At 42.0% G+C, this 14,314-nt stretch overlaps 1 protein-coding gene across 1 annotated transcript in view; it reads left to right on the forward strand.

Annotated features, from left to right (window-relative positions):
- The first annotated feature begins 567 nt into the window (after nucleotides 1–567).
- Nucleotides 568–14,314, forward strand: part of LOC120516496 (polyribonucleotide nucleotidyltransferase 1, mitochondrial) — a 128,117-nt gene continuing 114,370 nt past the window's right edge. Inside the window, exon 1 of the mRNA XM_039738200.1 lies at nucleotides 568–788. Coding sequence (XP_039594134.1) covers nucleotides 595–788 — 194 coding nt within the window. The 5' untranslated portion in view covers nucleotides 568–594. The remainder of the gene's footprint in view (nucleotides 789–14,314) is intronic.

Below are 14,314 nucleotides of genomic sequence, written 5' to 3' on the forward strand. Positions count from 1 at the left end.
TGGAGCATCTGTTACCAAACTAGCATGGCACACATCACTGGACAGCTTTCTCAAAATCCCATCTAAGGGCTACCTCCCACTGCTTCCTGAGGTGGATTTCTTTGGGAAACCTTCAAAGTTTGAGAAAGCGCTAACAGCTAACAATAAATCTACATAGTTAGTGACTAAATACGTTTAGCCAAAGCGTTGTTTGGAGGCTCACTTGAACACATAAATGCATAGCTTTGCTAGCTTAGCCTGGAGCAGCGCTAAAAGTTAAGATTATAAAACGGGATTCTCTAATGGCCAGATATAACCAAAACAATTGTTCAGTCTTCCCCATGAAATGTAATCATCCAGGATCTGGTTTGGAGCGTACAGCTGTTTGTACAATCCCAAGAAGCACATGCGTGAGGCATCTTTATCAATTACTTCACTCCACAGCAGAGCCACTCGCAATATGGCGGTGACGTTGACGTACGATGCCGCTGGTTATGCGACGTCTAGTAATTCTATGTGTGTGGTTTCAACTGCAGTACCTGCGAGCCGGCCAGTTTGTGCGCGCGTGCACGAGCTCGTTACCCAGGTTGCAACGCGCACCAATGACAGAGTGTCATGGCACCCTCCAGGCAGTACGTATGGCACCCGGTTCGCTTGTTGTCTTGTCTTCAGATTCCTTTCGCGGGCAGAATGCAGGATCTATTCAGGTTGCCCTCAAAGTTAGCACGGATTCGGTCACGAAGTTGTCATTACAGTGCGTGGACGAAGCACTCGATCCAGAACAATGTAGTAGTTCATCTCGGTGAAAGGTAAGGACTTTACATATAACGCGAAATGTACACAATTCATATTCGTGCAGGAAGGATTTCACGTTTTTAAAGTAGAAGTGTGGATCGTTTCTCTACTAAATTTTTTGCCATTCAACTGAAGACGTGGTGTGCGAAAGAACAGTTTTTCTCTGGCACGGGCTTTGATTTTATGAAAACTTCAAAGTTGAAAGCCACAAGTATATATATTACTGTCTGCTTCTACATGAAGTAGCACAGAAGTGCACTCGAGGTTAAGAATTGGCCAGAGTTTTACACTGCTACTCAGTGCAGAAAATGTTTTAAACAGTCTTCTTTTCTAGTTTAACGTTTGCGATCGTATTGTGGTAGCTGCATCCACAGCTGGCACAGACTAATTTTTTGTTGACATCTTGCCTGAAGAAGGGGCCTGAGTTGCCTCGAAAGCTTGCATATTGTAATCTTTTTAGTTAGCCAATAAAAGGTGTCATTTTGCTTGGCTTTTCTCTTGGTTTAACCCGTAAATTGTTATGGGAAATTCATTTTACCATGTCCTTACTTTTTCACAGTTTATATCTGGTAGTTCGTGTTGCTGTGTAAGAATACTGGTGTTCATTCCATGGTTTGTTCCTGCCTTGAACGTGAGTTTGCAGGGCAGGATTTCTCTGAACTGTGGTAAAATATTCAGGTAAAAGATGGACAGATTTAAAACCCCAATTTGAAAAAAAAGTTGTGGCAATATGGAACATGCTAAAAAAATCGAAAATAAGTCACTCAGTAATAGTTTGAAAACATTGTTTTGTGTTTTACCTCGGTTTTATTCATTTATTTATTTTGAAAATGTACACACGTGTCGATTCTGGTGACTGAAACACGCTTCAAAAACGTTGGGGCAGTCTAGTGTTTCTCATTGTGTAACAGCCCCATTTCTTTTACCAACATTTATTAAGCATTTGGACACTGAAGACTTACAGATGCCTAACGGTTTTCAAGACAGATCAAGTGCACCCAGAAGAGGTTCTCTGCCTTGCCTTTTTAAGTGCTGATATTTGATTGGATTCCTCGAATCTTTTAATTATATAGTTCAATGTAGAGGGTGAAATGCTCCAAAATCCTACTGATATGTCTTTGTAAAACATTATTCTCAAAGTGTCAGGCTATTCTCCAATACATCTGTTGGCAAACTGGCAAGCCTCAACCTTTCTTGCTCTTGAAGAACCAAGCCTTTTTAGGAGGATCTTAATGTACTTACAACAGCGTTTGTCAACCTTTAAGTATTTGCGACCCGAGTTTTCATAAGTTTTAATCGCGCCCCCTAACATTTTTTGAAATGTAAATGCATTTTTATATTACCTACTTAATTTTTACCGCATTTATCTAACTCTGTATTGCATTGTCTAGTATCAGAATGTAGTTTAAGTTAATTTGTTTTGCTTTCAACAGATGTTTTTTTTCATATTTTTGATTCTTGTTTTAATTTTTTCACATCTTCGCGCCCCACAGGTTGAGAACCACTGTACTAGAACATTATTACCTCACCTATTTCACATAACCTTGTTATTTCGGCGTGTTACATTGTTAAAATTTCTAACCTATTCCATCCGATTTTGAAACATTTCAAGGGCATCCATTTCAGAATAAACTTACTGTATATCTCCAAATAACAATACCGTTGATTGGGTAAAACATGAAATATCTCTGTGCAGTTTGTATTTGAATACAAGTCAAAGTAAATTTACCTATCACTCCTTTTCTTTTTATTACCATTTTCTATACTGCCCTAACTTTTTTGGAATTGTAGTTTTTCAGTATATAGCTTATATTTTCTATATGGGTTATGTAAAGTTTACTGGCCAAATTAATAATACATTTATGTAACAAAAAGTCCAGTAATCCATCAATTCATCTAGGTTAGAGCCACAAGTGACTGATGTTTATCTCAGTAACTGCAGACACAAGACTGGTGCTGAGTTAATCAAATGCTAATACATAACAAATATTACACTGGGCAACAAAATATAACTTTTTTGTCATATGAATCACTAAAATTGAATCTTACAGTACTTTTTTTCTGAATTTAATTTAATTTTTAAAAGATGTAAACATATACAGGTGCTGGTCATAAAATTAGAATATCATGACAAAGTTGATTTATTTCAGTAATTTCATTCAAAAAGTGAAACTTGTATATTAGATTCATTCACTACACACAGACTGATGTATTTCAAATGTTTATTTCTTTTAATTTTGATGATTATAACTGACAACTAATGAAAGTCTCAAATTCAGTGTCTCGGAAAATTAGAATATTGTGAAAAGGTTCAATATTGAAGACACCTGGTGCCACACTCTAATCAGCTAATTAACTCAAATCACCTGCAAAAGCCTTTAAATGGTCTCTCAGTCTAGTTCTGTAGGCAACACAATCATGGGGAAGACTGCCTGACTTGACAGTTGTCCAAAAGACGACCATTGACACCTTGCACAAGGAGGGCAAGACACAAAAGGTCATTGCTAAAGAGGCTGACTGTTCACAGAGCTCTGTGTCCAAGCACATTAATAGAGAGGTGAAGGGAAAGACAAGATGTGGTAGAAAAAAGTGTACAAGCAATAGGGATAACCGCAACCTGGAGAGGATTGTGAAATAAAATCCATTCAAAACTGTGAGGGAGATTCACAAAAGAGTGTACTGCAGCTGGAGTCAGTGCTTCAAGAACCACCACGCACAGACGTATGCAAGACATGGGTTTCAGCTGTCGCATTCCTTGTGTCAAGCCACTCTTGAACAAGAGACAGCGTCAGAAGTTATCTCGCCTGGGCTAAAGACATAAAGGACTGGACTGCTGCTGAGTTGTCCAAAGTTATGTTCTCTGATGAAAGTAAATTTTGCATTTCCTTTGGAAATCAAGGTCCCAGAGTCTGGAGGAAGAGAGGAGAGCACAGAATCCACATTGCTTGAGGTCCAGTGTAAAGTTTCCACAGTCAGTGATGGTTTGGGGTGCCATGTCATCTGCTGGTGTTGGTCCATTGTGTTTTCTGAGGTCCAAGGTCAAGCGCAGCCATCTACCAGGAAGTTTTAGAGCACTTCATGCTTCCTGCTGCTGATGAACTTTATGGAGATGCAGATTTCATTTTCCAACAGGACCTGGCACCTGCACACAGTGCCAAAAGCTACCAGAAACTGGGTTTAAGGACCATGGAATCCCTGTTCTTGATTGGCCAGCAAACTGCCTGACCTTAACCCCATAGAAAATCTATGGGGTATTGTGAAAGAGGAAGATGCAATACGCCAGACCCAACAATTCAGAAGGCTGAAGACTATCAGAGCAACATGGGCTCTCATAACACCTGAGCAGTGCCACAGACTGATCGACTCCATGCCCGCCCGCATTGCTGCAGTAATCCAGGCCAAAGAAGCCCCAACTAGATATTGAGTGCTGTACATGCTCATACTTTTCATGTTCATACCTTTCACTTGGCCAACATTTCTAGAAATACTTTTTTTGCATTGGTCTTAATTGATATTCTAATTTTCCGAGATACTGAATTTGGGACTTTCTATTAGTTGTCAGTTATAATCATCAAAATTAAAAGAAATGAACATTTGAAATACATCAGTCTGTGTGTAATGAATGAATCTAATATACAAGTTTCACTTTTTGAATGGAATTACTGAAATAAATCAACTTTGTCATGATATTCTAATTTTATGACCAGCACCTGTATATGAAAAGGCTCCTGTCCCACAATGTCTACAAATGTATTTGCCTTTACTAAATATAACAGATTTATTTTCTGTTTTTTTTTTATATTTTAAGTTGTAAAATATTCATAAACATTAGTAAAATAATCCTGAATTTAGCGTATAAAAGCATACACTAGGGCAAGGGTTTTGAGTTTGCTGAGGCCTATACCAGTTCATACCAAAAAACTTTTTTTTTTTGTTATGATATGGATTTTTCTTATACCGGAACACTGGTTTAAATAGCCTAAACAACATTGAGGCATTAGCTGTGAGAAACTGTTTAAGAGGGACTTTTTCACTGGTACACCGGTAAATACGCATGCAACGGAGTACATGCATTAGTGGAGGCATTGAGCAGTGAAAATGGACAGAGAACATTCTGAGACTGAAGCTGTAGCAGACGATAAAGTTGAACATGATGACACAGAGGAACTTTGATGAAAATAGGTGCAGTTTTTGTTGTCTGGAGATACTTTGGTTTTAAAAGGTCAGATGTGGACCATTATGTTTAAATGTGTAAATACTGTTTCTATAATACTGGATAATACTGCAAGCCAAGTTGTACTTGCTTTATTTTATTTTTTTTCTGTACCTAGTTACTGTTTAATAGTGTGACGATGCCGGTCCCTTACAGACTCCCTCTTCCCACATGGGAGTCTGTTGAACCAACACCGTCGATAGTTATGGCCAAGATGAGCTGAGAAATCGCATTGAAGCCAGGGGCTGGTGGAAAATGCTTAAGTGCTTTTGTTAAAAACAGTCCAAGTAAAACCAAAAGTGTCCGTTGTGCAGTGTTCAGAAAAATACAGTACCCAAATAAATAGCAAATCCATAAAGCCAGTGAAATGTGGGGATAAAATCCATAATACATAAATCCGTTAAAATGCAGTCTCTTTCCTCGCCCGATTGCAGCATACCACCTTCTGTTTCCATGGGTCACCCTTCACTGGCGGAGCCTTTGCAGCATGAATTGCTTTCTGCCAACCCCTGTTTTGGCTGTCCCCACACTGTGCAGTCAGACCGTCCGGGTTCGGCACACCTCCCGTCTTCCTTCGTGCTCACTCAGTTGCTCCTCAGATCCATTGAGAGGTCTTACATTTCGCTCGCCCCACTCTACATGCTTAGTCATTTGGGCGAACCAGCCCCTAGATCACCTAAGCCTGCGCTCCCTCACGGAGCCCCAGCTCATGCTGCCTTCTCCTTCCTGGTGTCTGGATCGTCTCCCTTGACTGCCTTTCCATTCTTTAACCTCCTTGTGTGCTATCTTTTCTTTTTTCCTTCCCCCATCCTGCCGGCCCATAAATATACGTCTCCCATAAATATACGCCTTATTCACATGCCGCAGGAAGCCGACGAAGCAATTGAGAATGATTGGGTGCGACTTGCCCCAATCTCCTCATCAACTCCCCGCAGTCGTGCAATCCCTCCCACGGAGACAGACATGGGGAGCTGCATGCACTTAAAAACTGGACGTATTTTTTTTTGAAGCCACGGACCCGCTATACCACAAATCTATACTAATAATAGGCAAAGCCCTCACTCACTCACTCATCACTAATTCTCCAACGTCCCGTGTAGGTAGAAGGCTGAAATTTGGCAGGCTTATTTCTTACAGCTTACTTACAAAAGTTGGGCAGGTTTCATTTTCGAAATTCTCACGTAATGCCTCATAACTGGAATCTATTTTTCTCCATATACTGTAATGGATGTTGGCTCGATGGCCATGGGGGGGCGGAGCTGCGTGGTGACATCATCACACTTCCCACGTAATCACGCGTGGAACTGCCTGTGACCTCAGTATGTAGAAAAGAAGGAAAAGCGCCCAAAGAGCTGAAGAAAAACGCGGAATACATTTGTTTGGCGTAGATACAAGTGTAATGAGAGAACCACGAGGTATAAACTAGGACTTTGGATCACTTTGTAATGGAGTTAAAATTGCTGTAGCGAGAAACTTTTTAAGCGCCGGGTCTTAGCTAACATTAAATAAAGCTGTGGACATCGCAGAACATCACAACAAAAGAGCAGCGCTCCGTGAACTGACTGACATGATACGAAGGTGATCACTTCCATGCATCAAAGACCTGTTCAAAAAGCGCATTACACAATTGACAAGATTGATGGCTTTATATGCTGTCTATTTATAAAACAGCCCCAGAAGCTGTGTAAAGGCTGTTTCCACAAAACCAGCGGAGCGTCTCTTATATGAAACAGGCAGTCAGCTAAAGAAGGGAATCAATAAATATCTATAATCGTAATAAATGAACAAAAAATAACATACAAGATGCGGATTAAATAAAGGAAATGGGTACCTGAACAGTAAAGAGTAAGTCTCTAATAGCTACACAATAACTATAAGAATCGTAATAAACGTAACAATAAAACAATACAGAACCGAAGCAAGAAGGAAAAGCGATGGCCTTATATGCCATTCATTTATAAAGCAATGCTGAGAAGCTGTGTGGAAGGCAGCTTCACAAAAACAGCAGAGCTTTACACTCTGAATGTATTCCTGGCATCACTGTTATACCCTCTGATTCTCCCATTTCAATTGGAAATGCCCTCAAATTTCCAGTAAGGCTCTGCTTTGATGACAATTAATAAAGTCTCAGGGGACACACCTACAAAAGGTTGCCATTGATTTGAGGCAACATTGCTTTCCCTCCTGGACAAAACTATACGTTGCATTCTCAAAAGTAATCTCAGTGCACAGTTTAGTCATATTACAACCGGACTGCTGAACTGACAACGTGCGTACAAGAGATCCTTAACAGATAGTTATTGGTATATTTTCCCTCAGTTTAAAAGGTTTTCTTTTCTTCTTAATAAAAATTTAAAAGCAGTTCTTCAGAGTAGCTAAGGATGCGCTACTAGTATATACATATAGTATATATATATATATATATATATATATATATATATATATATATATATATATATATATATATATATATACAGTGGTGTGAAAATCTATTTGCCCCCTTCCTGATTTCTTATTCTTTTGCATGTTTGTCACACAAAATGTTTCTGATCATCAAACACATTTAACCATTAGTCAAATATAACACAAGTAAACACAAAATGCAGTTTTAAATGATGGTTTTTATTATTTAGGGAGAAAAAAAATCCAAACCTACATGGCCCTGTGTGAAAAAGAAGTACCCCCTGAACCTAATAACTGGTTTGGCCCACCTTAGCAGCAATAACTGCAATCAAGCATTTCGATAACTTGCAATGAGTCTTTACAGTGCTCTGGAGGAATTTTGGCCCACTCCATCTTTGCAGAATTGTTGTAATTCAGCTTTATTTGAGGGTTTTCTAGCATGAACCGCCTTTTAAGGTCATGCCATAGCATCTCAATTGGATTCAGGTCAGGAACTTTGACTAGGCCACTCCAAAGTCTTCATTTTGTTTTTCTTCAGCCATTCAGAGGTGGATTTGCTGGTGTGTTTTGGGTCCATTGTCCTGTTGCAGCACCCTAAGATGCGCTTCAGCTTGAGTTGGCGAACAGATGGCGGACATTCTCCTTCAGGATTTTTGGTAGACAGTAGAATTCATGGTTCCATCTATCACAGCAAACCTTCCAGGTCCTGAAGCAGCAAAACAACCCCAGACCATCACACTACCACCACCATATTTTACTGTTGGGTATGATGTTCTTTTTCTGAAATGCTGTGTTCCTTTTACGCCAGATGTAACGGGACATTTGCCTTCCAAAAAGTTCAACTTTTGTCTCATCAGTCCACAAGGTATTTTCCCAAAAGTCTTAGCAATCATTGAGATGTTTCTTAGCAAAATTGAGACGAGCCCTAATGTTCTTTTGCTTAACAGTGGTTTATGCGTCTTGGAAATCTACCATGCAGGCCGCTTTTTGCCCAGTCTCTTTTCTTATGGTGGAGTCCTGAACACTGACCTTAATTGAGGCAAGTGAGGCCTGCAGTTCTTTAAACGTTGTCCTGGGGTCTTTTGTGACCTCTCGGATGAGTCGCCTTGGCGCTCTTGGGGTAATTTTGGTCGGACCGGCCACTCCTGGGAAGGTTCACCACTGTTCCATGTTTTTGCCATTTGTGGATAATGGCTCTCACTGTGGTTCGCTGGAGTCCCAAAGCTTTAGAAATGGCTTTATAACCTTTACCAGACTGATAGATCTCAATTACTTCTGTTCTCATTTGTTCCTGAATTTCTTTGGATCTTGGCATGATGTCTAGCTTTTGAGGTGCTTTTGGTCTACTTCTCTGTGTCAGGCAGCTCCTATTTAAGTGATTTCTTGATTGAAACAGGTGTGGCAGTAATCAGGCCTGGGGAAGGCTACGAAATTGAACTCAGGTGTGATACACCACAGTTAGGTTATTTTTTAACAAGGGGGCAATTACTTTTTCACACAGGGCCATGTAGGTTTGGATTTTTTTTTCTCCCTAAATAATAAAAACCATCATTTAAAAAACTGCATTTTGTGTTTACTTGTGTTATATTTGACTAATGGTTAAATGTGTTTGATGATCAGAAACATTTTGTGTGACAAACATGCAAAAGAATAAGAAATCAGGAAGGGCAATAAAAGTTTTCACACCACTGTATATATATATATATATATATATATATATATATATATATATATATATATATACTATATATATATATATATATATATATATATATATATATATATACATACATAAACATTCAAAAGTTGGGACACTAAACAAATTGTGAATAAAAACTGAATGCAATATTGATGTGGAGATGGCAAATGTCAATATTTTATTTGTAATAGAACGTAGATCAGATCAACGTTAATCCGAAAGTAAAGGGGTATTTTAAAGGAAAATATGTTGATTTAAAAACATGGTCAACAAATCCCAAAAAAGTTGGGACAAGTAGAAAAGAGGTGGAAAAAATTTGAGATAAAAGAGCTGGAAGACCAATAAAACTATAGGTCAATTCAACATGATTGGGGATAAAAGAGCTTTCAGAGGGCAGTGTCTCGAAGCCAAGATGGGAGAATCAATTGCCAAGGCCAGAAAGATAGTGGAAAATGAAAATGTTACCCAGCAAAATTGCAAAGACTTTGCATCTATCATCACAACTGGATAACATCATCCAAGATTTAGAGAATCTGGAACAACTCGGTGGGTCAAGGCGAAACCATATGATGCCCGGATCCGCCTAAACGACACTGCACTACAAACCGAAGTACTGTAAGGAAATCACAGCGCTCAGTGAAACTCTACAGTGCAAAGAAGAAGCTATTTGCAAGATCCAAGTGGCTGTCACTGGCCGGACTTTAAATGGAGGTGGCAAATGGACGTTCGTGGTCAGAGGAGTCACGAGAAGTTCTTTTGAAATTGGACGCCATGTCCGACTAAAGAGGACAAGGATAACCAGTTGTTATCAACGCCAGTTCGGGAAGCCTACATTCTGAGGTTGGGGTTGCAGAGGGGGTGGTATGGAAGTTGATGTCTGGAAGGCACCATCAATGCAGAAAATATATTCAGGTTCTAGAACAACATATGCCCATCCAGACGCCATCTTCAGGGAGACCGGGCATTTTTCAACAAGATAATGACAGACCACATTCTGCACAATAATCATGGGGCAATGAGGAGAAGGGATCCGGTATTGAAATGGCCAGTCTGCAGTCCAGATCTTTCCCCTAAGAGAACATTTCGAATCATAAAGAGGAAGGGCTACAAAGAAGCCAAAGACGATTGAACAGTTAGAGGCCGTATTAGACAAGAATGGAGAGCATTCCTATTTCTAAACTTGAGAAACTGGTCTCCCCGTCCCCAGACGCCTGTTGAGTGTTGAAGAAGGGGAGATGCCACACGGGTGGTGAAATGGCCTTGTCCCAATTTTTTTGGGAGTTGACAAACCAGAAATTTGAATCAACATTTTTCCCCAAAATGATACATTTCTCAGCTTAAACTTGTTTCGGATTTAGTTCTATTCTGAATAAAAAAAGAAGTTGGCACCTCCACATCGTTGTTTTCAGTTTTATCAAATTTGTATAGTGTCCCAACTTTTAACCGGGCAAATGTTTTCATTAAACCTTATATATATATAATATATATATATATATAATTTATATTATTATTGAAACACGCCTTATTGGAGGCGCTAAAGGGTCGAAAGAAGGCAGTTCTGAGCCATGCCGGATGGGCAGAGCACTAACTCTCTTTTCATTTCTGTGACTAACCGGGTTCCACCTGTCTTTGGACCCCACTGGACCGGCAAATGGAGCAGACCCCAGTTCGCCCCCTGATGTCAATCCGACAAACCAATGAAAGACAACCTTCGATCCAACCCTCATTCCTGCCTCCCCTTTAAAAGTCCCTTTTCCTTCCTGAAAAGTCTTGTTTTGGACTCTGTTGTACACTCAGTGCTGATTTGAAAGAAACACGCTAAGCTAGTATACCAATTAGATGGGTGGCTGCCCCAAACCTTTTTTTGTCTTTTGTCTCTGCTTTGTGAAGTGCAGTGCAGGATGAGAAGTCCCAGAAGAGGAGGACGGGACCTGAAACACCCGGTGGGAGCGCACTGGCCGGTATTCGGGGGCGGGAGGGTGCCCGTGGTTCGGCGAGACCTGCGGGGTTCCCCGCATCGCAGAACAGCCATCTAGAGAGGCCAGGAGTGCGGTGGGGCCACCGACTGGGCTGCCCGGGGGGGAGACAGAGGGACTCAGTATGCTCTCTTGGGAGAGTGCCTGCCCCCAGAAAACCACAGCCCCACACCTGGGGTGCCTGACTCAGGTGAGTAAAAAAAAAGTGGAGGTTGGACCCTGAGCGGCGACCAGTAAAACAAGCCTGGTCCTTATGGGTTGGCATGGCAGTGGCTACGTCCTTGGAAAACAAGTCCTACCAGGTAATTGAGCAGGTAGCTGATCTGCCCTGAGCACTTCCCAGGGCTTCACCCAGCCGGTCTGGGGGGGGCAGTCAACTGTCAGCTCATAAGCTTCTGGAAACACAGAGGCGACCTCACACTCTGGGAGAGCAGAACCGTCTGCAAACTCAGCCGGGGTATGTCCCAAGACCTAGCCCCTCCTGTATAACCGGAGCTTGTGTAGCGTCCAGCGGCGTGAGCACATAAACCGCTTGGAGGCGAGGGAGGAATGCAGGTGGAGGAGGAGGGGCTTGGTGTGCTCTGACAAACCCGTTGGCGGTCCGCTTACAGGCGTGGTGATGTTAGCGGGTTTTAAAACAGCTCTGCTCGATTCCGGCAGCAACATTTCCATTGTTGCCCGCCCGTTTTATGCTACAGCGACAATGGCTAAAATTCAAGACCAGTATAACCAGTCCAGGGGAAACCTGGGCACAGGACCGCCGTCATAGCTACGGAGGGGTCAGTCCAAAAACCCAAACCCTGGGTAACTTCCTGACCTCCACACTGGGGGACTGGTCTGAAATTAAAAGCGGGAGAAATACCACCCGGGTTAACTGCAGGGACGGAGATGAACGCTTGGTCGCTCCCTGTAACACCGCGAGAAAGCAGCCGCCCCAAAGACGGAACCTCCGGGCCCGGGCTGACCGCCACCAAACCTGGGCGACCGGCCCCCCGAGGTTTCGCCACCCTTCCCCCATCGTGCCAACCCCGTTTAAATGGAAATGAAAACCCCTTTTTGAAAATGCGTTCGAAAATTTAGCGACTGCCCATGCCACGGGCCCCTTTCTTGCGTAGATAAGCCTCCTCCGTGAGCAATCAGCGGCAGGAGACGGGTGAAAGGCCGCGACCGCGGCAGGTCTGCGAAGCTAGCACACGCCCCACCCCTAGGTGGCCACCAAGGGCAATCAAAATCTGAGCGATCAAGCTGCCTACTGGCCAGGAATTAATGAGGAGGTTCATCGGCGCTCCTGCCCGGAAGGGCAACTGTGATAGATTCAGGAGGACCGTGCCTCTTGTTCCTATTCCATTGATTGATCGCCTTCTCCACAGAATCGGCTACTGGGGACCTCTAGAGCCCTTAGCCCAGGACACAAGACATTTTAGTCCTCGGATTATGCTACACTAATGCCGGGTTCCGGGCCGCCCTTAAAGCCACGCACGGGAATTACTAGGGGTATTCCTAAGCTGGGGGACCCCAGAAGATTTGGGCCCAGACCAGGGGACCCCTTCACCTCGAAACTGTTGGCCGAGCCCCTTGGCACGGCGCGTGATAAGGGAGGCCCCATAAAGGGCGAATCCTCACGGGTTTTACCGGGTTGCAAATTTTCCCCTGTCACGCCTCCCCTCTACCAAGGAGGGCCCTTTTGGCACAAGGAGTCATCCGCGGGTCCCGAGGGTTTCCCAACCGCAGCCGCATGTGGCCGCTCCCGGGGCGTTCTCCATGCCCAAGCTGAACCTCTTTTTCCCCTTCCGAACCTCCGGAGGCCCGCCCGACCCCCGGGCCCCCTGGGGCTGAGGGGGCCCCTTGCTGCCACCGCCCAAAGGGGAAAGCACAAAGGGCCTCAGGAACCCCCAAAGTTCCTGAAGCTTGGGGATTGGTAGCATAAAAATCTTTTCACTCCCCGTGACTCAACCCGGGGGTTTCCCCCAAATTTTTTGTCTCTGCCCCTTTTTGGGCCCAAAAAATTTTAAAAAATTTCAGTTTATTAAATGGATAAAAATAAAAATAAATGTTTATCCTTATGGATTAATTCCCTTTAAAAAAGTTTTTTTTGAAGTTTTTTTGGGAACTTTGTGCTAATTATTGTGTATTATTAAACAGTGCACCAATCCCATAACATTGTGTAAATTTTTTCTGTTTTCCGTTTTAGACTATATATATATATATATATATATATATATATATATATATATATAATATATATATATATATAAATATATATAATTAGTATAATATATATATATATATAGTATATATATATATATATATATATATATATATATATTTTTATATATATATATATATATATATATATATTATATATTTATATATATATATAGTATATACATGGTGTGAAAAACTATTTGCCCTTCCTGATTTCTTATTCTTAATTATAAACAATTTAACCATTAGTCAAATATACAGGAAAAAAAAATGCTTTTTTTAAATGATGGTTTTATTATTTAGGAGAAAAATCCAAACCTACATGGCCCCGTGTGAAAAGTAATTGCCCCTGAACCTAATAACTGGTTGGGCCACCCTTGGCAACAATAACTGCAATCAAGGCGTTTGGTAACACAATGAGTCTTTTACAGTGCTCTGCAGGAATTTTGGCCCACTCACCTTTGCAGGAGTATTGTATGTAATTCAGCTTTATTTCAGGGTTTTCTAGCATGAACCGCTTTTTTTGACTAATGGTTAAATGTGTTTGATGATCAGAAACATTTTGTGTGACAAACATGCAAAAAGAATAAGAAATCAGGAAGGGGGCAAATAGTAATTACACCTGTGTATATATATATATATATATATATATATATATATATATATATATATATATATATATATATATCCATCCATTCTCTTCCGCTTATCCGAGGTCGTGGTCGCTGGGGCAGCAGCAAGCAGAGAGGCCCAGACTTCCCTCTCCCGGCCACTTCTTCCAGCTCTTCGGGAGAATCCCAGGCGTTCCCAGGCCAGCCGGGAGACATAGTCCCTCCAGCGTGTCCTGGGTCTTCCCGGGCCTCCTCCAGTTGGACGTGCCGGAACACCTCACCAGGGAGGCGTCAGGAGGCATCCTGATCAGATGCCCGAGCCACCTCATCTGACTCCTCTCGATCGGAGGAGCAGCGGCTCTACTCTGAGCCCCTCCCGGATGACTGAGCTTCTCACCCTATCTTTAAGGAAAGCCCAGACACCCTGCGGAGG

This window comes from Polypterus senegalus, chromosome 16 (assembly GCF_016835505.1).
Source record: "Polypterus senegalus isolate Bchr_013 chromosome 16, ASM1683550v1, whole genome shotgun sequence".
NCBI lineage: Eukaryota > Metazoa > Chordata > Cladistia > Polypteriformes > Polypteridae > Polypterus > Polypterus senegalus.